Raw genomic sequence first — 23,733 nt, forward strand, 5'->3', positions numbered from 1 at the left:
GATTGGACTCAGGAGTGTAGTGATGGAGCCATGTTTCATCCATTGTCACATATCGACGGAAAAACTCGGGTGTATTACGAGTTAACAGCTGCAAACACCGCTCAGAATCATCAACGCGTTGTTGTTTTTGGTCAAATGTGAGCTCGCGCGGCACCCATTTTGCACAAAGCTTCCGCATATCCAAATATTGATGAATGATATGACCAACACGTTCCTTTGATATCTTCAAGGCCTCTGCTATCTCGATCAACTTCATTTTACGGTCATTCAAAATCATTTTGTGGATTTTTTTGATGTTTTCGTCGGTAACCACCTCTTTCGGGCGTCCACTGCGTACACCGTCCTCCGTGCTCATTTCACCACGCTTGAATTTTGCATACCAATTATTGTTGATTTCACTGGGGCAGAGTCCGGAAACTCATTATCAAGCCGAGTTTTTGCTTCCACCGTATTTTTTCCCTTCAGAAAACAGTATTTTATCGAAACACGAAATTCCTTTTTTTCCATTTTTGTTTCACAATAACAAAAGTTGCTTCACAAAAGACGCTCTATCTCACAAACTAATTGACTTACAGACGTCAAATTTTGACACGAATCATTTGAAGGTTGGTACTATATAAAAATAATATGCATTTAATACTAGCGACGCCATCTATGTGTCAGACCAGGGACTTATCAGCCAACCTGTTACATGTTGCAGCGTCTATTAACCGTTTGTTTATTCTCGATGGAGGCAGCGTGTCTGGAAAAATATCTGAAAAACAATCACTTTATTCCATTTGGAAAGTCGAAAATTGTTCACCATATACCTTTCACAATTTTAAGCGTAATAACTATGTTTTCAGCACTTTATTTTCGTTTTTATTTAAATAAATTATAATAAGCTAGTTGCGCTTGGCGTTTCACAAAATATAAAATGGACAATAGTGATGGCAAAATACTTTCATGTACATTTTGTACTTTTTGATATGCTTCCCCCCATCACAGTTGACGATTGTTGTAGTAACATTTACGAGTCTGTGGTAGCGATGAGGATGAAATGGAACTTTTAAATGCTGGCAGGGATGGCTCTTCTAACAGTAGTGATGGCAAAATACCTTCATGTACATTTTGTACTTTTTGATATGCTTCCCCCATCACAGTTGGCGATTGTTGTAGTGACATTTACGAGTCTCTGGTAGCGATGAGGATGATATGGAACTTTGAAATGCTGCACCCAGAAAACAAATTCGTTGCCTCAACCGAATTATTTGCCAACCGAAAGCAGGTGGTTCCATCAACTATCAATAATATCTGTCAGCACAACTAACATTTGACAATTGTAACTGCATAGTAGTATGTTGGATCAACTTTGCATTGGTTGTCGCAATCTCATATTAATTGTTTTGTTTGTTGGTGCAACCCCCCTCGATTTTCTCTATTATTATCCTAACCAAATTCCAATATTAAATGAAAGAGCAGATTATATTGAGATTTTATTAATTTATTAAAAGATTTACAATAATAATAAACTACGAAAATAAATACAAAAGGTGCTAACAACAAAGGCTTTTGATCTACATATACGTGAGATCAATTTACAATATATGATAGGTAATATTTGTATACCAATGACAGATGGTTATTAGGTTGCAATTATGTGGTCAAACTACAGAACCTAATTCAATATATACTTGCCAGAAATGTCTTCCTTAATCCTCTAGATATAAATACACATCGACTTAGACCTGTCCTGTATGCTTAATACAATAAAAAAGCTCGCTTGCCGTAGAAAGTATTTGTGTTTGTTCGTGTATGAAGCCTACAATTTTTATGAAAACGTTTGTAATATTCCTTTTTTATAAATCGGTGCGATACTTACCTGAAGGCAACTTCTTTTCTATGGGATAAACTTTATTCAATGTATTGCGGACAATTATCAAGTAAATGCTGTTCCCCGTTTTGCAAATTTTGTAGCGTCATATCATTTACCATGTCGATGTTGATATAAATATTTATTTGTTGCAACAACTACCTTACGCCCGTCCTATAATTGAACTAAGATTCTATTAGTATACTTAACTTTTGGTTGTAAGAACCATTTGTTGATTCCCATGATGTAGGTCTCACTATGCTGGTGGTTAGTTTAACAATTTTATGCAGCATAAAACCAAATTTATCGGTGTTGGTTATTGTAACCAATTGAATGGTTATGGGAATTTCGTTTTGATCCTGTAAACTTTTTTATGGTCGTGTTGGATGTATAATGGGGAAAATAATCAAACCATTGTTCTTGTAACAAAAAATAAGTTACTGACATCATTTCCTCATTGTAATGATCGAATTGCAACCAACCATTTCTCTGGGTGTGGCAGGGATATTACATTTTGTGTTTAGAATCGAAAAGTCTACACGCTGGCCAAAAATTGGACCAATCGGACCACTTGTACTAAAGTAGATTTAAGCCTGAAACCATTGCAAAAGGTCCCATAACATTCTGGTATGATATCTATTAAGATTTTCAATTTCTATGAAAATCAATCAAGATTTGGAGATTTGTAAGATTTTTGATCTTTTGTCTCATACTACCCATAGTGCTAGAGTGTAGTACGTGCGTATTTAGGGCCTTAATTCTCACGATAACAATTTGAAATCGAAATTAAGCTTTGTTATCGATTAATATCTCAATCGATTTTGCCATCGCTAATCTATACACGAACAAAATATTTGATAACAAGCAATTGGATCTAACAAGTAAAATAGGCAAATTAAATAGTATTCAAGTTCCAAAATATTGTGATTCCAACAAGTGAATAGCGGAATGAGTTTAACAGCAATTGAAAAAGACTGGAAATGAGTTCAACGAATACCATTTTGTTGCCAGTTTTTGATTTATACACAAGTACTCAAACCACCTACATATCTGGAACCGACGACAAAAGGATACTTGTTTCCAAACCGAGTTTATGCCTTTAGACTCTGCTTGGATTGTAGTAAGAAGACAAAATGTTTAGCGGTACAGAATCACAGAAAACATCATTTTTGGAGCAAACTAAAGCTGCCAGGGAAGAAAGAGCACTGGAGAAAAAAAGAGAAGGGGCTGCTATTAAAATACAGTCTTCGATCAGGGCTCATTTGGCCCGCAGACGTTTTCACAAACGAATTGTGTATGTTTCGGAAGAGATGAATATTTTTGAAGGATGCCTAGCATGTATTGTTTACATTTCAGGTCTGATTTTGATGCATTATTTTATGGGGGTGGTGTTGGCGGAGAAAAGGAAAAAATCGATTTACACCTATCTTCTGTTGTTTATCCAGTTGTTCGTCGCTTCTTAACCCACAACAAATTGAACACAAATTGTGATGAACGTTTCGAAAGACTATGCCGCTATTTGAACAAGTCAATGGAAACGGAATCACCCAAACTGTCCTATGCTACATTATGTTTACAAAAGGATAAGAGGTAATGGTCAGCCCTGGGGAAAATTACACAAATATTCATAGTTTGGGTGCTGATATTTTGTGGTTTATGTTATCAACATATGACTGACATTCAATGACACACAGATATAATGCGGGTGGCTGATATGTAATGTAACAAAGTAAAGCGCTATTTTTTAATAACGTCAAATTTTAAAACCAACTTAATTTTTTTCGAATTGGCTACCTTTGGCACGATTTATGGTCTCAAAGGTCTATCGCGCGCTCCACCAAAGTAGATCTTGTCCATTCTAGGCGAAACGACGTCTTGAGATGAACGACCCTTTGGTATTTTTTTGATCCAAACTTGCTCTCCAATGCAAAAGTCCAGCGGATTGAAATCCGAAGATTGACAATTTACCACCAAAAGCGAGGAACTGCCTTTTTAAAACTTTCTTGGTTAACGCGTGTTGAGTGAGATGGTGCTGTTGGAATGTCCATGGATTGCGGCCGTCCATGTCCATGCTTCAATATTGTATTAAGGACATTTTCCCGATAATATTGATATTAGTTGTACAACCAATCTTACAATCAAATTTACATTTCGTTAAAATTTTCTGAGCAAAATTTTTGCAAATTTTTGTTATAGCAGTTTGAAATCGATTAATTATGGGGCGAAGGTTCAAAATGTTGGCAAAAATACGACAATTATTATTACTACATTTTTCTGATTTAAATCGACATTTTTGATTAATTGGTGGCTAAATTTGAGTCGAGATGAGTCGACGAATTCAGGGGCGGCGTCGACTGGCAAAAAATGGTCGGCGGCGACTGAAATCAGCGGCGTGACTCGCCGGCTTCATTCTCTGGCGGGGATCGACCATATGTTGTTACGGCGGCTCACATCATTGCCATCGGTGGAGCTTGAATTCTGTTGACCAAACGAATGTGTAAATTTTCAGCTGACTTCTTTGGCATGTAAACCCGTTCATTTATTTGTTCACCAACTGCAAAGCTTCCCCGAGAAAACCAAATTCGGTAACTGGCCACTTTCGTACAAGCTAATCAACTTTTTTATGCATCGTAAAGCTCTTGCACTTTTTGGACCCTCCATGACTTTAGTACAAACTCATTTTTCAAAAAGTGTTGCAAACATTCTCGTAATATCCCAACAAAAAAAGCATCGCAAAAAAAGTAGTGAAAATGTTCTTTTTGGATCCGGAAGTGGTGCAAAATTTGCTCAGTAGCGATGAATTTAACATGGGCTTGCCATAGGACGGATGTTCGCCATTTCAACAGCCGTTGAACTGAATTTGTATAACTTCTTAAGGTGTGTTTTGGATGAGAATTAAGAAATTTTGTGATATTTTGACAAAAAAAATAATTTTTAAATTTTTTTTTATAATTTTTAATGCATTATAACGCTTGTCTGAAATGTTTAACATCAAATATTTTCAAAAATTTGCAATTATTTTGCATTTTTTTCGGCAAAATTTTAATAATTTGTACCATTTTATTAATTCTTAAACTGTTTTTAATCCATTTGAAACAAAAAAATTTAAATTTTGTATTAAAAATAATGAAAAAAGCGTGTTATAAAAAATTGACCCAATTGAACTTCCTCTGCAGTTAAAATAAAGAACATTTTTGGGAGGACATTTTTGGAAGTGCTTTTAAAGTTGTGCCTTTAGAAGAACTTCCAATTTTTTTTTTGCTGGGATGATCACCTGATGAGCAAGTTTTCTACCACTGCGGCGTGGATTTCAACCAAATCTGGCCTTCAATTTTCGGATAATTTCTATTACCGTTTTTGTCCACTTTTTTGGACTGCCAGTATCACGTTATCAATGGTACGAGAAACAAAAGATTTATTAACATTTAAATGCTGGAGGGTTCTAACGATAGCCACATATGGTTTTCCATTCAAATACAGAGCAATCTCACTATCACGCTTGAATTATATCACGATTAACTTTATATACTAGATTAACTGCTTTTAAACAATAAAATGAACTGCCACTAGAATAAATGAGTTAGCTGTCAGACAAACGGTTTAGAAATGATTGCAATACATATCAACGACACTGTATATCATAAAAATACGCACTATTAGTATGGGAACTATAGAATGTCTACATTTTCATTCCAATTAAAATCCATATTCCTATCACACTTTTATTGTTTGAGTCTTAATATAGTTCAAAATAGCCTTTGTATTCGTCGCAAAGGCTACACAGAAAAAAATTTCACGAAAATATTTCCAATTAAAATTTTAATTGAGTTTTAAAAAATATTCAATTAAAAATTTAATTAAATCAACAAATTTTTTAATTGAAACAAAAATCAAACACAAAAATTAATAGTATCAATTAATTTTTTAATTGGATCAATTAATTTTTTAATTGACCTTGTCTACATTTTCATTCCAATTAAAATCCATATTCCTATCACACTTTTATTGTTTGAGTCTTAATATAGTTCAAAATAGCCTTTGTATTCGTCGCAAAGGCTACACAGAAAAAAATTTCACGAAAATTTTTCCAATTAAAATTTTAATTGGGTTTTAAAAAATATTCAATTAAAAATTTAATTAAAACAACAAATTGTTTAATTGAAACAAAAATCAAACACAAAAATTAATAGTATCAATTAATTTTTTAATTGGATCAATTAATTTTTTAATTGGCCTTCAATTAATCTTTAATTGATACTATCATTTATGTGATTGAAGACATTTCATTTAAAAATTAATTGGATCAATTAATTTCGTGATTGAATCAGAAAAAAAATTTGTGCGTATTGGCACACTTTATACATGAAATAACCACATACTCTGCATTGATGTATTTATAGTTTGCCTTGGATAGCCCATATAAAGACTTTATTGAATTTTATACTACAGCTACTGCAGGACATTAAACCAGGTAAGACAGGCACTATCCATTTCTGGTATATGGCTATCTTAAATATGCCAATGAATTTGATTTATATATTTCTTTAATGTAGAAAATCATGCTGATAGCATATCATTGGCCTTGTACCTTCATACTTTGGTAGTATTCACCTCTCCAAAATCATGGGGAATTGTCAGAAATAAACAGTTCGAAAAAGTGCAACCAGCAATGCAGAAAATTTGTTGTAATATACAAGGAAATCTTATACAAAATGATTTCTTTAAAATAATGAGAGTAAGTACAAATAGAGGAATGCTAATATTGGTTCTTATGTCTTTTTTTCGTATTTTTCTTAGGGATTGCTATTAAAAGGCACTGCCCGAGAAGATTTAACATTGAAGCCTGTGTCATTGATAGCTATTATGACATTGTGTACTCGCCCCTTGATAGATGGTGATTTTTCGCGTAATATTATGGCCCAATTTCTAACAGAGATTCTCTCCGTACCGGCTTTGGTATATCATCTAAACGCAGTGGCTCCCCAGTGTATTGAACAAATGTCTTCAATGTGGATTTTAAAACGAGCTTTAAATATTTCTGAAGATTTGAATTGGTTTAAAGATTATGGAGCAAATATGGCAGCAACAAAAACACTGGCATTGCTGGGCAATATCATCAATTTGTTTCATATAGAAAATTTAGCTGAAGCCAAGCTTTTGGCTTATCCTTTATTGACTGTAAGTAAACATAGTAGAAATGTAAGAAATGGACATTTCATAGCGTTTCAATTGCAGAATACCGTTACTTTACTTTTCGAAAATATACCCAGTACATCATCGTCCAAAGGAGTTTTTACACAATGGCATGAGTTGCTGGGTTGGCATACACCCTCTAAGGATCCTGCACAAAATCAATGCGTTACATTGATCAAGAAACAATTTCATATGTTATGGGCTCTACGTTGTCTCCAGATTATGATTGGTGATCTACTTAAGGAAATAAATGTGAATTTCGAACGTATTGAATTTCAAGCGCCAAGTCTAGCCTCTACAAGCAATATATTGCGAAGAGCTCTGGAACGTAGTTCGACACGCACAAATCTAAATAAATCTTCTAAAATTGCATGGCGTAGATTGGATGCACCCGAAGTTATACAGGTGTCACGTATTTGTGCCATGTACTATTCAGCATTGAATACATTGTCTCAATTGAAATTGGAAATCTTAACGGGAATTTGTTTTGTCGATAAAGTATTTTATGATTTATGGTTGTTCCTTACATCAATGGGACCGAATTGTGCATTGAAAGAGTATTTGGAGCTGTTTAAATGTGAAGATTTTCAAAGAAAACCTCAAACATCTATGCTAATGCTGTTCTGTGATTGTATGACTCACTATGTCACGTAAGTTGAATGGTTGAATAGTTCTGAAGTTTGTGCAATATTTCCATATGTCAGAATCAATTAACAAATCAGTTGTTAATCTAAATTCGAATAATATAATCAGTAAAACAGAGTCCCACGATGATTGGCTGCGTTGAAGCCGGATCGAATCCAACAGGAACTTAAGGATTGTCACATCAGCTTCTCCAAGCTACTACAAAACAACGACTAAGGTTCTTGGTGGGACAACTTGTTCCTGTTGAGAAAACTTGTGGAAACGGTTACTAAAAACGTTGGGATTAAAAATAAGATCCTGAAAGCATTGGGTGGAGACGAGTCAAAAGACCATTCGTCGCTGCCTTTTTGATTATGTGGCCGTTTTTGGACTCCCAGTGTAAGCGAGATCCCATGTGGAAATCTTCAAACGGCGCTGAATACTGCGCTGCAGAAAGCCCCTGGAGTACACCGGAACAAAAACATAGGAACATACCGGGGAACTGCGAAGCAGATGTGTTAGCAAGGCTAGGAACTACCTTACATATTCCAGGGGAACTAAAATCTGTTAATTGGTCGATTTTCTTGCTTTTTTACAAAACTACGTGTAGCTAACATTTTTATATCGGATTCCTACTTTGAAGGAATTGTGACAAATTCATTTTGTTTGAAGTCGGATGTTTGTGGGACAAATTTTGATATTTAAATTTTGTTTGATTTCAGGGTACTTGATGAACATGAAATGTACACCGAACAAAAATGTTTTCAACTGAATGATTTCGTTATGTTGACATATTTCCTCAATAATATTTTATATCGCATTATAAACGAAGATATTTTTGGTAAGTAAAAAAGGAGACCCTCGGCTTAATACGAATATTGATATTTACTTCATTGTAGGTACTACAAAAAATATAACACAAACTCCCGTATTTGTTTCTCTACACACGTTAATGTTGTGTCTATACAAACGAGATTGTCGACGACGTTTTACGCCACCCAATCATTGGTTAATACATGAGGTTAAACCTTCTACATTTATAAATGATTTGGAAAAGGGAAAACGTCACGCTGTAATATTATTACAAAAAATGCCCCATATTATACCACATGAAGATCGCGTAAAGCTTTTCCGAAAATTCGTGCAGAATGAGAAAGCAGTTTTGGGTTTAACAGAGTCAGCATGTGCCTCGCCTCGATCGGCTTTGATAGTGGTGCATCGTGAACGTATTGTTGAAGATGGTTATAGACAACTGGCAGCTTTAAAACCACATGCGCTAAAGGTAAGATAGAGAGAAAAACAAGTAAGGAAAGTCTAAAGTCGGCCGGGGCCGACTATATTATACCCTGCACCACTTTGTAGATCTAAATTTTCGATACCATATCACATCCGTCAAATGTGTTGGGGGCTATATATAAAGGTTTGTCCCAAATACGTACATTTAAATATCACTCGATCTGGACGGAATTTGATAGACTTCTAAAAAATCTTTAGACTCAAAATTTAAGTCGGCTAATGCACTAGGGTGGAACACAATGTTAGTAAAAAAATATGGGAAACGTTTAAATCTGAAGCAATTTTAAGGAATCTTCGAAAAAGTTTATTTATGGTTTATTGCTCGATATATATGTATTAGAAGTTTAGGAAAATTAGAGCCATTTTTACAACTTTTCGACTAAGCAGTGGCGATTTTACAAGGAAAATGTTGGTATTTTGACCATTTTTGTCGAAATCAGAAAAACATATATATGGGAGCTATATCTAAATCTGAACCGATTTCAACCAAATTTGGCACGCATAGCAACAATGCTAATTCTACTCCCTGTGCAAAATTTCAACTAAATCGGAGTTAAAAATTGGCCTCTGTGGTCATATGAATGTAAATCGGGCGAAAGCTATATATGGGAGCTATATCTAAATCTGAGCCGATTTCAACCAAATTTGGCACACATAGCAACAATGCTAATTCTACTCCCTGTGCAACATTTCAACTAAATCGGACCAAAAAATTGGCCTCTGTGGTCATATGAGTGTAAATCGGGCGAAATATATATATGGGAGCTATATCTAAATCTGAATCGATTTCTTCCAAAATCAATAGGGATCTATTCTGAGCCAAAACACATACTTGTGCCAAATTTGAAGTCGATTGGACTAAAACTGCGACCTAGACTTTGATTATAAAAATGTGTTCACGGACAGACGGACATCGCTATATCGACTCAGGAGCCCACCCTTAGCATTTTTGCCAAAGACACCATGTGTCTATCTCGTCTCCTTCTGGGTGTTGCAAACATATGCACTAACTTATAATACCCTGTTCCACAGTGTGGAGCAGGGTATAATAAATTAGTAATATTTACGAAGGGAAAATGTATAATAATTGCGATATTATCAGCCTATTCCACTTTTGCCAAAGTCGACTATTTGACTTTCCGAACTTTTCCGAATGATTGCAAAATCGTTTTATCGAATCGATTTCGACTTTAGCATTCCTATTATCGGCTCTTTAATAATAATAATTTATTCTCACCGGGCGGTTCCGATGCACGCATACCATGTATATTTTTTTGTGTGCAAGTTTTTCGTAATAATTTAATTCTTGCTGTTGAGAAGCTGGTACTTTCTTCTGAGTATTTACGTATTTTGAATTATGTTACCTCAAAGATTATTTGAAAATAAGACTTTTTGATGGGAAAGTTCAGTACTCAGTATATAGTACTGAGTACTGAACTTTCACACCATCCATAAGAAAAATATCCAGATTTGGCATTCTCAAAAACCTCTCATGGTAAATTTTTTACAACATTAAAATAAAATTATTAATCCACTTATTTGTATTTTTATCCTTGATTTCGATCATTTTTAAAATTTTTCCTATATAATTTCTTACGAATGTTACAAAAATGTACAACTTTAAAATAAAATTATTTATCGACTTATTTGTATTTTTTCTCAGGGTGTCATACGTGTTCGTTTTATAAACCAACAAGGTCTCCACGAAGCGGGTATTGACCAGGATGGTGTTTTCAAGGAATTTTTAGAAGAGACTATAAAGAAAGTTTTTGATCCCTCCCTCAATCTTTTCAAAACAACATCAGATCAACGTCTATATCCCTCACCAATATCCTATGTTCAAGATAACCATCTACAGTTATTTGAATTTGTAGGTCGAATGTTGGGCAAAGCTGTGTACGAAGGCATTGTAGTCGATGTACCTTTTGCTTCGTTCTTTCTATCACAACTTTTGGGTCAAACTCATCAAGCTTTGTATTCTTGCATGGACGAATTGCCCTCTTTAGATGCTGAACTTTACAAAAGTCTCACCTTTATTAAACACTATGAGCAAGATGTGGCCGATTTGAATTTAACATTTTCCGTGGACCAAGATGTTATGGGTAAAATAGTTACTCATGAACTGCATCCCGGTGGAAAAGGTCGTTCTGTGACAGATCATAATAAATTGGTGTATATTCATTATATGGCCTATTTCCATATGAACACACAAATACGTGAACAGACGCAAGCCTTTAATCGTGGTTTTCGAAGTATAGTTAATCCAGAATGGTTGTCATTATTTTCACCGCCTGAACTACAAAGATTGATTTCGGGCGATACTGTACCCTTGGATTTGAGAGATTTACGTAAACACACTCAGTATTATGGAGGATTTCATGATTCGCATCGTGTGATTGGTTGGTTGTGGGATATTTTGGCGAAAGATTTCACCGAAGAGGAGAAAAAATTATTCTTGAAGGTAAGATGGAATTAGATATTTTTTTTGTGTTAAGATAATTTAGTTTTATTTGACCAAAGTTTTATTGCATACATCCAAAGAAATTTGTCAGTAGACACAACAGAAAAGTCTGCTGAATAAGGGGAAAACGGAAAATGTTTGCTGAAATAGCAAACATTGTTTGCTATATTTTAACCTCGATTACCTTAAAATATTTTTTGGTTTGGGGCTATCGTAACACAATAATGCCCAAATTAAGACATATTAGCAATGATCGCATTTAGAAGCATCTAGGATATTACGAGGGCGGTTCGGAAACTTCTTAGCCTATCAATGAAAGAGAATAATTAGTTTTTCCAAAATATTTTTATTTTTCAATATAATCTCCTGAAACTTCAATACACTTAGTCCAACGCTTTACTAGCAATTCTATCCCTTGATTAAAATAGTTTTCCTCAAAGTCTTCAAAATAGTTGTTTACAACTGTAATTGCATCTTCATTTGAGGTAAAACGCTTGCCAGCAAGGAATTTTTTTAGATTTGGAAACAAGTAAAAGTCACTGGGAGCTAAATCAGGTGAATAAGGTGGGTGGTCAAGCAACTCGTACTTTAATTCGTTGATTTTAGCCATTGTTAAAAAAAAACTCTTGTGCGCTGGTGCGTTGTCTTGATGAAAAATTATTTTTTTGTGTTGTAAGCCAGGACGTTTTTTGCGAATTTGTACATTTAATTGATCCAAAAGGTTGCAATAGTACTCTGAATTTATTGTTTTACCCTTTTGCAGATAGCCAAAAAACCGTTGCCATAACCTTACCAGGCGATTGTATTGTTTTTGCCTTCTTTGGGGCACTTCCTCCAGCTTCAGTCCATTGTTTGGATTGTTATTTTGTCTCTGGAGTATAGTGGTGGATCCATGTCTCATCAACAGTTATGAAACTACGCTTAAAATCCATTTTATTTGGCTTAAAACGATCCAAACAAGCTTGAGAAATGTTCATTCTTATGCGTTTTTGATCGACTGTTAACAAATGCGGTACCCATCTTGCAGAAAGCTTTTGCATCTGTAGTTCTTCATGCAAAATTAAATGAACTCGATCATTTGAGATGCCCATGATATTAAAGGGTGATACGGTCAAAATTTGGTCAATATAAACTTGACGTATTTCTTTTAATTTTGCATTTAAAAAACCTGAACACCCCTCATTTTGAAGGTGTGTGTGTAGAATGTTGCTCCTATTTTGATTTTGGAATTCAGTTGTCAAAATGCCGTCCAAGCAAGTAGAGCAGCGTATCAAAATTTTGCTCGCGCATCGCGAAAATCCGAGCTACTCGCACGCAAAGCTGGCAAAATCGCTAAAAGTTGCCAAATCAACCGTTACAAATGTAATTAAAGTGTTTGGGGAACGTTTGTCGACAGCCAGGAAGTCTGGATCGGGGGGAAATCGAAAACCGGAAGCCGCTGAGACGACAAAGAGAGTTGCCGGTAGTTTCAAGCGAAACCCTAACCTCTCTGTCCGAGATGCCGCAAATAAGCTGGGTGTATCGTCTACAACCGTGCATCAAGCCAAAAAACGAGCCAGACTATCGACTTACAAGAAGGTAGTGACTCCAAATCGCGATGATAAACAAAATACGACGGCCAAAGCGCGGTCCCGGAGGCTGTACACGACGATGCTGACGAAGTTTGACTGCGTGGTAATGGACGACGAAACCTACGTCAAAGCCAACTACAAGCAGCTTCCGGGACAGGAGTTTTATACGGCAAAAGGAAGGGGAAAGGTAGCAGATATTTTCAAGCACATAAAACTGTCAAAGTTCGCAAAGAAATATCTGGTTTGGCAAGCCATCTGTACCTGTGGCTTGAAAAGCAGCATTTTCATAGCTTCCGGGACTGTCAACCAAGAAATTTACGTGAAAGAGTGTTTGAATAAACGTCTGCTGCCTTTCCTGAAGAAACACGGTTGTTCCGTACTGTTTTGGCCGGATTTGGCATCTTGCCATTACGGTAAAAAGGCCATGGAGTGGTACGCCGCCAACAACGTGCAGGTGGTTCCCAAGGACAAGAACCCTCCCAACACGCCAGAGCTCCGCCCAATTGAGAAATACTGGGCTATTGTCAAGCGGAACCTAAAGAAGACCAAAAAACTGCTAAGGACGAGCAGCAGTTCAAGGCAAACTGGCTTTCTGCGGCGAAGAAGGTGGACAAGGTGGCTGTACAAAATCTGATGGCAGGTGTCAAGCGTGAGGCCCGGCAATTCGGATTTGGAAAAGCGAAAGCCTAACTGAATATTTTTCCTGAATTTTATACTAATTGAACTTGAAAAAGAAATTTAATTAGATTTTTTAAATAAACGATTTCACCGACCGTATCACCCTTTAGCAAATTTCACGCACATTTATTCGTCGATAATTTAATACCATATCATGCACTTTGGCTACAATTTCTGTTGTTGTTGCTGTTTTTGGACGTCCACTACGTGGTTCATCTTCAATGCTTGTACGACCAAGTTTCAGCAACCCAATTTTTTACTGTTGCATTTGAAGGAGCACTTTCACCTAACACATTCACCATATCATTATGAATTTCTTGTCCCGATAAACCTATTTTATGTAAATATTTAATGACAGCTCGCATTTCTAATTTCATCCACATTGTAAAACAATTGTGGATGCGTCTTTTTTGAACACCTGTTTCTATATGAAGCAGTTGCCAGATCGAAACAATATATAACACGTGTTCATAACAGAGATGGAAGTTTCCAAAACACTTAACTTTTTTCTGTTTATACCGCGCTGTTTGTGCTAGGCTAAGAAGTTTCTGAACTGCCCTCGTAGAGTGCAGGAATATATAAAAACTATTTTTGGTTTTTAAATATGCTTTGGATAACCTTTTAAAATCTAAAAACTTTACGACATATTCACATGAACAACTGAACGTTAAGTCGTTAAGTCACATCGCGAAAGATGATGCACAGCGCACATAGGTAGATATTGATATTAGATATTAGGCGGCCAAAAGTCAAAATCTTAAATACGTAGTAGGCACAAAATATTGACGTCTACGTATAGTAAACACTTCCGCGAATTACCCCCCACCCTTTTTTTCAACAACCATACGTCACCGCTTCCGTGCAGTTAGACGCAATTTGATCGTTGACTTGATACGTACGTATTTCTATTTGGGAGCCCGAATTATATCAAATTTCTCAATACGCATGTATGTTTATTTTAAGTTGTGCAGTGAAGTGAAAGTGATTCCCATAGCTCAAGTAAGCTTCAACATACCCTCTTTTTCACATAAAAAAATTAATTTTTTAAATTTCAAAAGCAATTTTGTTATGGATCAGGATTCGTCCGGATCATATTTTTTTGTTTGTTGAATACGTTACACATTTAGCTTTCCTATAAAAAAAAAAAACAAGAGCCGCAGAATCCCGCAGAAATCCAAGAAAGATTCCGCTTAGAAACTGGGCTGTTGGTGGACATGCCTAAAGCCAATTTTGGTAATACCAATGATGGTACTCGTAATGGATGGTACTTGTTTGAAAACACGGAATTAGCGACGGACATAACAGGCATTAACCACGAATTAATACATAGATTTAAAATCTTATTAGAGGCGATTTCAAGTGGACACAAAATAAATACAACAAAATTCAAAGCACATGCCTTCAACACCACGCAAATGTATGTGGAATTATACGACTGGCATCCCATGACTCCAACAATGCATAAATTACTATTACATGGGGCGATCATCATAGATAATGCACTGTTGCCAATGGGCCAATTGTCGGAGGAGGCTGCCGAAGCACGAAATAAACATTTTCGGTCATACAGACAGAATTTTTCAAGGGAAGAATACAACCGTGATATTTATCAAAGATTGCTTCTTACTTCAGATCCACTCGTACACGCAAAGAAAAAAAAACGTTTGGAAAACGTGTACCGAGTTTTTTGAATTGCTTCGAAAATTTTAAACTTTTATCACCAAAAAAATTCGTTTGTTACAAAAATTTTCTTTTTTCAATAAAAAAAGTTATTTTTGAAACAACAACATAGTCCATTTCGTTTATATCAAACAGTGTTCTTTTCTGACTTTAGGTCTTTAATAAGACACATTTTACAGTTCAAAGTTTAATATAGTACAATGTAATGTTGAAAATTTTTTCGGAATCTTCCGAACATATCTGGAATATATGTAAAAAAAAAAAACTTTGGCCGTAGCAGGGATCGAACCCACGACCCTTGGCATGCAAGTCGGACGTAGCAACCACTGCTCCACGGTGCCAAACTAAATGTTTGTTTCTGTTAAATAAACTTTGTTTATTCGGTTCGTGGGCGCCGCAAGCTATGCTACATAAATATAACTTATATGGATATTAATCTATTGATGACCATAACAGGTACATAGCTCAGTGGTTAGTGTGTTGGCTTACAAAGTGCATGGTCCGCGGTTCGATTCTCCGTCCAGGCGAAAGGTAAAAAAATTTAAAAATTTTATAAAATCGTATAATTTCTTCTACATTGTTGGTATTACAAGAAAAAGGTGTTAAGAACTAAAAAACCTCGTGTGAGGAAAGATGTGAGGGAAAATGCAATTAGCAAGAAAACAATGTTTTTTTTTTTTTTTTTGAGTTTGTCTTTATGAAATTGTTTTTACATCCTGGAAAAGAATAAACGTTTATCACAAAAAGTATATACTTTACTTCCAAATACACTTCCTTACAGCGAAAAGCAAATGAGAAACGAACTTTGTTTGTCTAAAATTTCGTTTGGGAGGAAAGAATTATTTTTTTGCGTGTAAGTGGGGAAAGATCGTTAAAGAAAACTTCACACAAGATTTTTTTCCAGTGAAGTTATAGAACTATTAGAACCTGCCGAGCCCCACACACAATCATGTATTGAGCACGAAGAAGTCGAGATAGAAACATCTTTCAATAAGAAAATTTAATGCATTTTTATTTATTTATGATTTATGAGAATAAAATGTGTTTTTATTATAAAATATATGTTTTTCTTATTTATTTTTTAAAATAAATAGATAGTTTTTTAAAATACAGTCTGTCGAAGCCATTAACGTCCAAAAATATTTTTGGCCGCCTAAATATTTCAAATCGACCACTGTGCAGCGGTGGTGAAAATCTGTTCAATTTGGGAGGAATTTTTCTCGTATGTAATTTCTATAAGAAGTTAGCATGTAAGATCCAAAATGAAGCATTTCTCCCCGCCAGATCCATACTTAAGGCTATGGACATTCGAGTCGTCAGGCTTTTGTGGATTGGTACCTGGTATTTTCTTTTCAATAACTTAATAATAACAATTCTTCAATCTTCATGTCCATTTAGCAGGTATAATAATTTTAATAATATGAGAAATAATTAATTTGGGCGAAAGACCAACCTGCAATGATATCAAGCTGACATAAAAGTTAAAAAGATTATAAAAGTGGACGAGAATTTATTCTTTTGTAGGTGAGAGTCGGGAAGCAGATAAAGGAATAAAAATACCACAAAAACCAAAATGATCTATGTTAGGTTAGGATGACACCAAATCCGTAGTTGGTTTCCACTTAGATCATGTTGGTCCATTGTGATTCCATAGTTGTTTATTTCCTCTTCATTATCTATCATTCTCCGCCAGGATCAATCCCATCTAATTGGCGTTTTCAACTGGGTTTCTATGTTTTCCATCCAGAAGCCTTGATAAAGGCAAGTATATCCCGCAGGTTACAGTCCCGTACCTCAGTAATATCCTTAAAGAAAAAGGAACCATGTAACTTGTTTCTTCTAAATGATAATGCCGGATATTGGCGCAGAAAATCGTAATAGTCTTTCGTAGCCTCCGGATCAAGGCACAATCTACAAATATTATTAGTCATTAAGTCAATTCGTATTACAGTAATCTCTCGATTTATGTCGTGATTGGTTTCGGAACTTGACGACGTTAATCGAAACGACGTAAATTTAAAATTGCTCGTACTTACGGATTTTTTTAGTGATCTAGTTTGGCTTTATTCTTGAATTTTAAATATTAATTTAAATAGCTTTATAATTCCATACCCACTGATATTTGCCCGATCACATTTTTTTTAATTTTTTCATGCAATTAAATAAAGTTTTTAATATTACTAATAACAAAAATAAAAGACTATCACGATAGAACGTATAAAACTCCCAAATATGTCTATGTTTTGTACTGAAATTCGCTCTCTTGTTTATTAATTAGTTCAGCAGAGGAAGTCCATCGTACTTTCCATAAATCATTCAATATGACATTGACTCTGTAAGTATATAAAACGTCAGTAACGATGTTATCCCTGCCGCGTGCTCCATCCTTAGCAGCACATACATCGACATATGTATTATCATTACCCCTTATTCCTTTATGTTGGCTGATAAGTCCCCGGTCTGACTCATAGATGGCGTCGCTAGTATTAAATGCATATTATTTTTATATATTACCAACCTTCAAATGATTCGTGTCAATATTTGACGTCTGTAAGTCAATTAGTTTGTGAGATAGAGCGTCTTTTGTGAAACAACAATAACAAATATTGTGAAAAAATGGAAAAAAGGAATTTCGAGTTTTGATAAAATACTGTTTTCTGAAGGGAAAAAATACGGTGGAAGCAAAAACTTGGCTTGATAATGAGTTTCCGGACTCTGCCCCAGGGAAATCAAAAATAATTGAATGGTATGCAAAATTCAAGCATGGTGAAATGAGCACGGAGGACGGTGAACGCAGTGGACGCCCGAAAGAGGTGGTTACCGACGAAAACATCAAACAAATCCACGAAATGATTTTGAATGACCGTAAAATGAAGTTGATCGAGATAGCAGAGGCCTTAAAAATATCAAAGGAACGTGTTGCTCATATCATTCATCAATATTTGGATATGCGGAAGCTCTGTGCAAAATGGGTGCCGCGCGAGCTCACATTTGACCAAAAACAACAACGTGTTGATGATTCTGAGCGGTGTTTGCAGCTGTTAACTCGTAATACACCCGAGTTTTTCCGTCGATATGTGACAATGGATGAAACATGGCTCCATCACTACACTCCTGAGTCCAATCGACAGTCGGCTGAGTGGACAGCGACCGGTAAACCGTCTCCGAAGCGTGGAAAGACTCAAAAGTCCACTGGCAAAGTAATGGCCTCTGTTTTTTGGAATGCGCATGGAATAATTTTTATCGATTATCTTGAGAAGGGAAAAACCATCAACAGTGACTGTTATATGGCATTATTGGAGCGTTCGAAGGTCGAAATTACGGCAAAACGGCCCCATATGAAGAGAAAAAAGTGTTGTTCCACCAAGACAACGCACCGTGCCACAAGTCATTGAGAACGAAGGCAAAAATTCATGAAGTGGGCTTCGTCTAAAGTCGGGCGGGGCCGACTATATTATACCCTGCACCACTTTGTAGATCTAAATTTTCGATACCATATCACATCCGTCAAATGTGTTGGGTGCTATATATAAAGGTTTGTCCCAAATACATACATTTAAATATCACTCGATTTGGACGGAATTTGATAGACTTCTACAAAATCTTTAGACTCAAAATTTAAGTCGGCTAATGCACTAGTGTGGAACACAATGTTAGTAAAAAAATATGGGAAACATTTAAATCTGAAGCAATTTTAAGGAAACTTCCCAAAAGTTTATTTATGATTTATCGCTCGATATATATGTATTAGAAGTTTAGGAAAATTAGAGTCATTTTTACAACTTTTCGACTAAGCAGTTGCGATTTTACAAGGAAAATGTTGGTAATTTGACCATTTTTGTAGAAATCAGAAAAACATATATATGGGAGCTATATCTAAATCTTAACCGATGTCAACCAAATTTGGCACGCATAGCTACAATGCTAATTCTACTCCCTGTGCAAAATTTCTAAATCGGAGTTAAAAATTGGCCTCTGTGGTCATATGAGTGTAAGTCGGGCGAAAGCTATATATGGGAGCTATATTTAAATCTGAACCGATTTCAACCAAATTTGGCACGCATAGCTGCAATGCTAATTCTACTCCCTGTGCAAAATTTGAACTAAATCGGAGTTAAAAATTGGCCTCTGTGGTCATATGAGTGTAAATCGGGCGAAAGCTATATATGGGAGCTATATCTAAATCTGAACCGATTTCAACCAAATTTGGCACGCATAGCTACAATGCTAATTCTACTCCCTATGCAAAATTTCAACTAAATCGGAGCAAAAAATTGGCCTCTGTGGTGATATGAGTGTAAATCGGGCGAAAGCTATATATGGGAGCTATATCTAAATCTGAACCGATTTGGCTGAGACTCATAAAATATTCGGATGTACGGAATTTGAGGAAGATCGGTTGATATACACGCCAATTATGGCCAGATCGGTGAAAAATATATATGGCAGCTATATCTAAATCTGAACCGATTTTTTCCGAACCGTCTTTGAGCCGAAACAGGACCCTATACCAAATTTTAGGACAATCGGACTAAAACTGCGAGCTGTACTTTGCACACAAAAATACACCAACAGACAGACGGACAGACAGACAGACAGACGGACAGACAGACAGACGGACAGACAGACAGACGGACAGACAGACAGACGGACATCGCTAAATCGACTCAGAATTTAATTCTAAGCCGATCCGTATACTAAAATGTTGGTCTATGATTACTCCTTCTTGGCGTTACATACAAATGCATAAACTTATTATACCCTGTACCACAGTAGTGGTGAAGGGTATAAAAATGTGTTTTTCTTTGTTAGACCGGGGACTTATCAGCCAACCTGTTACCCAACACAGGATTATATTATGCTGTTCAGTAAGAGCTCTAAGCTCTATCTTTTTCGAATGGTTATCAAGTGGATGCGACCCTACCAATCCTCATGAAAAAAATCAGCGTATCTAGGTTTTTCCTCCTCTGATGAAAAATGGGCACTTCCTCTAGGTTAGGTTAGGTGGCAGCCCGATGTATCAGGCTCACTTGTACGATATATATGGGAGCTATATCTAAATCTGAACAAATTTGGCACGCATAGCTACAATGCTAATTCTACTCCCTGTGCAAAATTTCAACTAAATCGGAGTTAAAAATTGGCCTCTGTGGTCATATGAGTGTAAATCGGGCGAAAGCTATATATGGGAGATATATCCAAATCTGAACCGATTTCAACCAAATTTGGCACGCATAGTTACAATGCTAATTCTACTTCCTGTGCAAAATTTCAATTAAATCGGAGTAAAAGATTGGCCACTGTGGTCATATGAGTGTAAATCGGGCGAACGATATATATGGGAGCTATATCTAAATCTGAACCGATTTCAATAAAATTTTGCACACTTGACTACACTACTAATTGTACTTCTAGTGCAAAATTTCAAATAAATTGGGGTAAAACTCTGGCTTCTGGGACCGTATTAGTCCATATCGGGCGAAAGATATATATGGGAGCTATATCTAAATCTGAACCGATTTGGCTAATATTTTGCAAGTTTTTCGAGACTCATAAAATATTCGGAGTACGGAATTTGAGGAAGATCGGTTGATATACACGCCAATTATGGAACCGATTTGTTCCAAAATCAATAGGCATCGTCTTTGAGCCGAAACAGGACCCTATACCAAATTTTAGGACAATCGGACTAAAACTGCGAGCTGTACTTTGCACACAAAATACACCAACAGACAGACAGACAGACAGACAGAAATCGACTCAGAATTTAATTCTAAGCTGATCCGTATACTAAAATGTTGGTCTATGATTACTCCTTCTTGGCGTTACATACAAATGCATAAACTTATTATACCCTGTACCACAGTAGTGGTGAAGGGTATAAAAATGTGTTTTTCTTTGTTAGACCGGGGACTTATCAGCCAACCTGTTACCCAACACAGGATTATATTATGCTGTTCAGTGAGAGCTCTAAGCTCTATCTTTTTCGAATGGTTATCAAGTGGATGCGACCCTACCAATCCTCATGAAAAAAATCAGCGTATCTAGGTTTTTCCTCCTCTGATGAAAAATGGACACTTCCTCTAGGTTAGGTTAGGTGGCAGCCCGATGTATCAGGCTCACTTGTACTATTCAGTCCATTGTGATACCACAGTGGTGATCTTCTCTCTTATCACTGAGTGCTGCCCGATTCCATGTTAGGCTCAGTGATGAGGGACCTCCTTTTTATAGCCGAGTCCGAACGGCGTTCCACATTGCAGTGAAACACTCAGAAATGTCACCAGCATTACTGAGGTGGGATAATCCACCGCTGAAAAAAATTTTGGTGTTCGGTCGAAGCAGGAATCGAACCCACGACCTTGTGTATGCAATGCGGGTATGCTAACCATTGCACCACTGTGGCTGTCACTTCCTCCAGGTTCTAAAAAATTTTAAGTAGATAGGTTCAGATTTTATTACTATTAGAAAATTTACACTGCTACCAGAAAAAGACATTTTCAAATTATTTTTGTTGTGTCGATTTCAAAAATTCAGCGTCAATTAATCAACATTTTTAATCTCTTGTTTTCTTTGCAGTTTGTAACGAGTTGCTCGAAACCACCGCTATTGGGCTTTGCACACTTAGAACCACCATTCTCTATACGCTGTGTAGAAGTCGGCGATGATGAGGATACTGGCGATACTATTGGCAGTGTAATACGCGGTTTCTTTACTATACGCAAAAAAGATCCATTAAATCGTTTACCCACCTCTTCAACATGTTTTAATCTACTCAAATTGCCAAATTATCAAAAGAAATCTACGCTGAGAGATAAACTACGTTATGCGGTTACCAGTAATACTGGATTTGAGTTGTCCTAAATATGCATATATATGCCTGGTTTTTTTTTATCATTTCAATTATATAGTATATGTTTAGATTTCGTAATTTTAGGCAGCGATTGGAAATATTTTTCCATATCACAATGAATGATATGTAGTAATAGTAAGTAAGGAATTCTTTGCAGTATACCACACTATGTCCAAGATAATTGTGGTTAATTTGATGGACTTTCTTTGGTTTTTGGCAAAGGCTTTCATTCGCTTTTAATGGACATATCAACTTAAGGTTTAGGATGCAATTTCTTTGAATTAAATCAGTGTGCTGTTCGTAGTAGTTTTTCTCGTTTTTCTTGTTTTATTATTGAAGTCGATTCAAAATTAAGTTGCACTAACTAAGATAGTTTGCAAGACTATGGGGCTAACATAGTATACCCCACAAAATAATTAATTTGCCTTTTCAAAACAACATTTTAAATAAAGGAAAAAGGACCCTTTTGTCGTTCACACAAAACAATATCAATTAATTTGATTGTCAATACAATTAAAATTATGTTTAAATTTGAGCTAACAACGTAATTTGTAAATACAATTACGATTTTAGTCACTTTATCAAACAAATTTTGTTATATCAACAAAAAATTTGTTGAACTTAAAAATTTTCTGTAACAACAATTTATTGTTAGCTCAAAAATTATAATATTATTTTCTGTGTTAGTAGAGATGTGAACGTGACATGAAATTGTCGTGAAAATTTTCTTGACACATACGTAGTCATTAGTCACCCTAGAATCAATAGCATGAATAAGCATGAGTGTGAAAAAATACGTCAATGTGGTGCGTGAGTAAAAAAAATATTTTTTTTTCGTGAGTGTACATGAGAAAAATTTTTAGAAATTTTATCTAACGAACATAATCAAATTTAGATATAGCTTCCATATGTAGACACCATCCAAATTTCACAAATTTACTCATATAAGTTAAATGTATTATCCTATCCAGAGAATGAAGCCGCCGAGTCGCGCAGCCGACCAGTTTTTATCAGTCGAAGCCGAATATGTCGACTCATCTCGACTCAAAATTAGCCGTCAATTAATCAAAAATACTGATTTAAATCAAACAAATTTATTAATAATTGTTGTATTTTTTTTTTGTAAAAATGTTGCTATAATAATTTTGCAAATATTTAGCTCAAAAAATTTGAACGAAATGTAAATGTGTTTGTAAGATTGGTTGTACAACTAATCTCATTACCATTCGGATAACTTTAAATTGATTTTATAATTGATAATTGTCCGCCGTCGAATAGACAAATTTATATCGGCTTAGCCGCCAAGCTACCGCCGCCGCCGGAGGCAAACAATTAGTATCAGCCGCCACCGACAAAAATGGGTCGGCTTCATTCTCTGATCCTATCCCTTTCAAATTTGCCACAGCAGAATCTTGGGTGTACAAAATTATGATTTACAATCACCAAAATTTACACATTTTCCGATTTAATTTCATTAGCATACATAGAGAAAATATAAAAACCAATAATATTTCAATTAAAATCTTAA

At 35.7% G+C, this 23,733-nt stretch overlaps 1 protein-coding gene and 1 long non-coding RNA gene across 2 annotated transcripts; one reads left to right on the forward strand and one right to left on the reverse strand.

Moving 5' to 3' along the window:
* Nucleotides 1-1,462: 1,462 nt before the first annotated feature.
* On the reverse strand, nucleotides 1,463-2,103 carry LOC142233975 (uncharacterized). The gene is made up of 2 exons (XR_012721529.1): nucleotides 1,862-2,103; nucleotides 1,463-1,801 (listed from the first exon to the last, which is right to left on the reverse strand). It is a non-coding gene; the product is annotated as an uncharacterized LOC142233975 (long non-coding RNA).
* Nucleotides 2,104-2,705: 602 nt separating this feature from the next.
* Nucleotides 2,706-22,691, forward strand: LOC142233976 (ubiquitin-protein ligase E3B). Its single transcript, XM_075305039.1, has 10 exons — nucleotides 2,706-3,146; nucleotides 3,209-3,442; nucleotides 6,253-6,323; nucleotides 6,406-6,587; nucleotides 6,650-7,030; nucleotides 7,088-7,695; nucleotides 8,392-8,510; nucleotides 8,569-8,951; nucleotides 10,629-11,426; nucleotides 21,932-22,691. The coding sequence occupies exons 1-10, from the start codon at nucleotides 2,986-2,988 to the stop codon at nucleotides 22,214-22,216; spliced, it is 3,222 nt and encodes a 1,073-aa protein (XP_075161154.1). The 5' UTR covers nucleotides 2,706-2,985; the 3' UTR covers nucleotides 22,217-22,691.
* The last annotated feature ends 1,042 nt before the right edge of the window (nucleotides 22,692-23,733 follow it).

The sequence above is a fragment of the Haematobia irritans genome, chromosome 4 (genome assembly GCF_050003625.1).
Source record: "Haematobia irritans isolate KBUSLIRL chromosome 4, ASM5000362v1, whole genome shotgun sequence".
Classification (NCBI taxonomy): Eukaryota; Metazoa; Arthropoda; class Insecta; order Diptera; family Muscidae; genus Haematobia; species Haematobia irritans.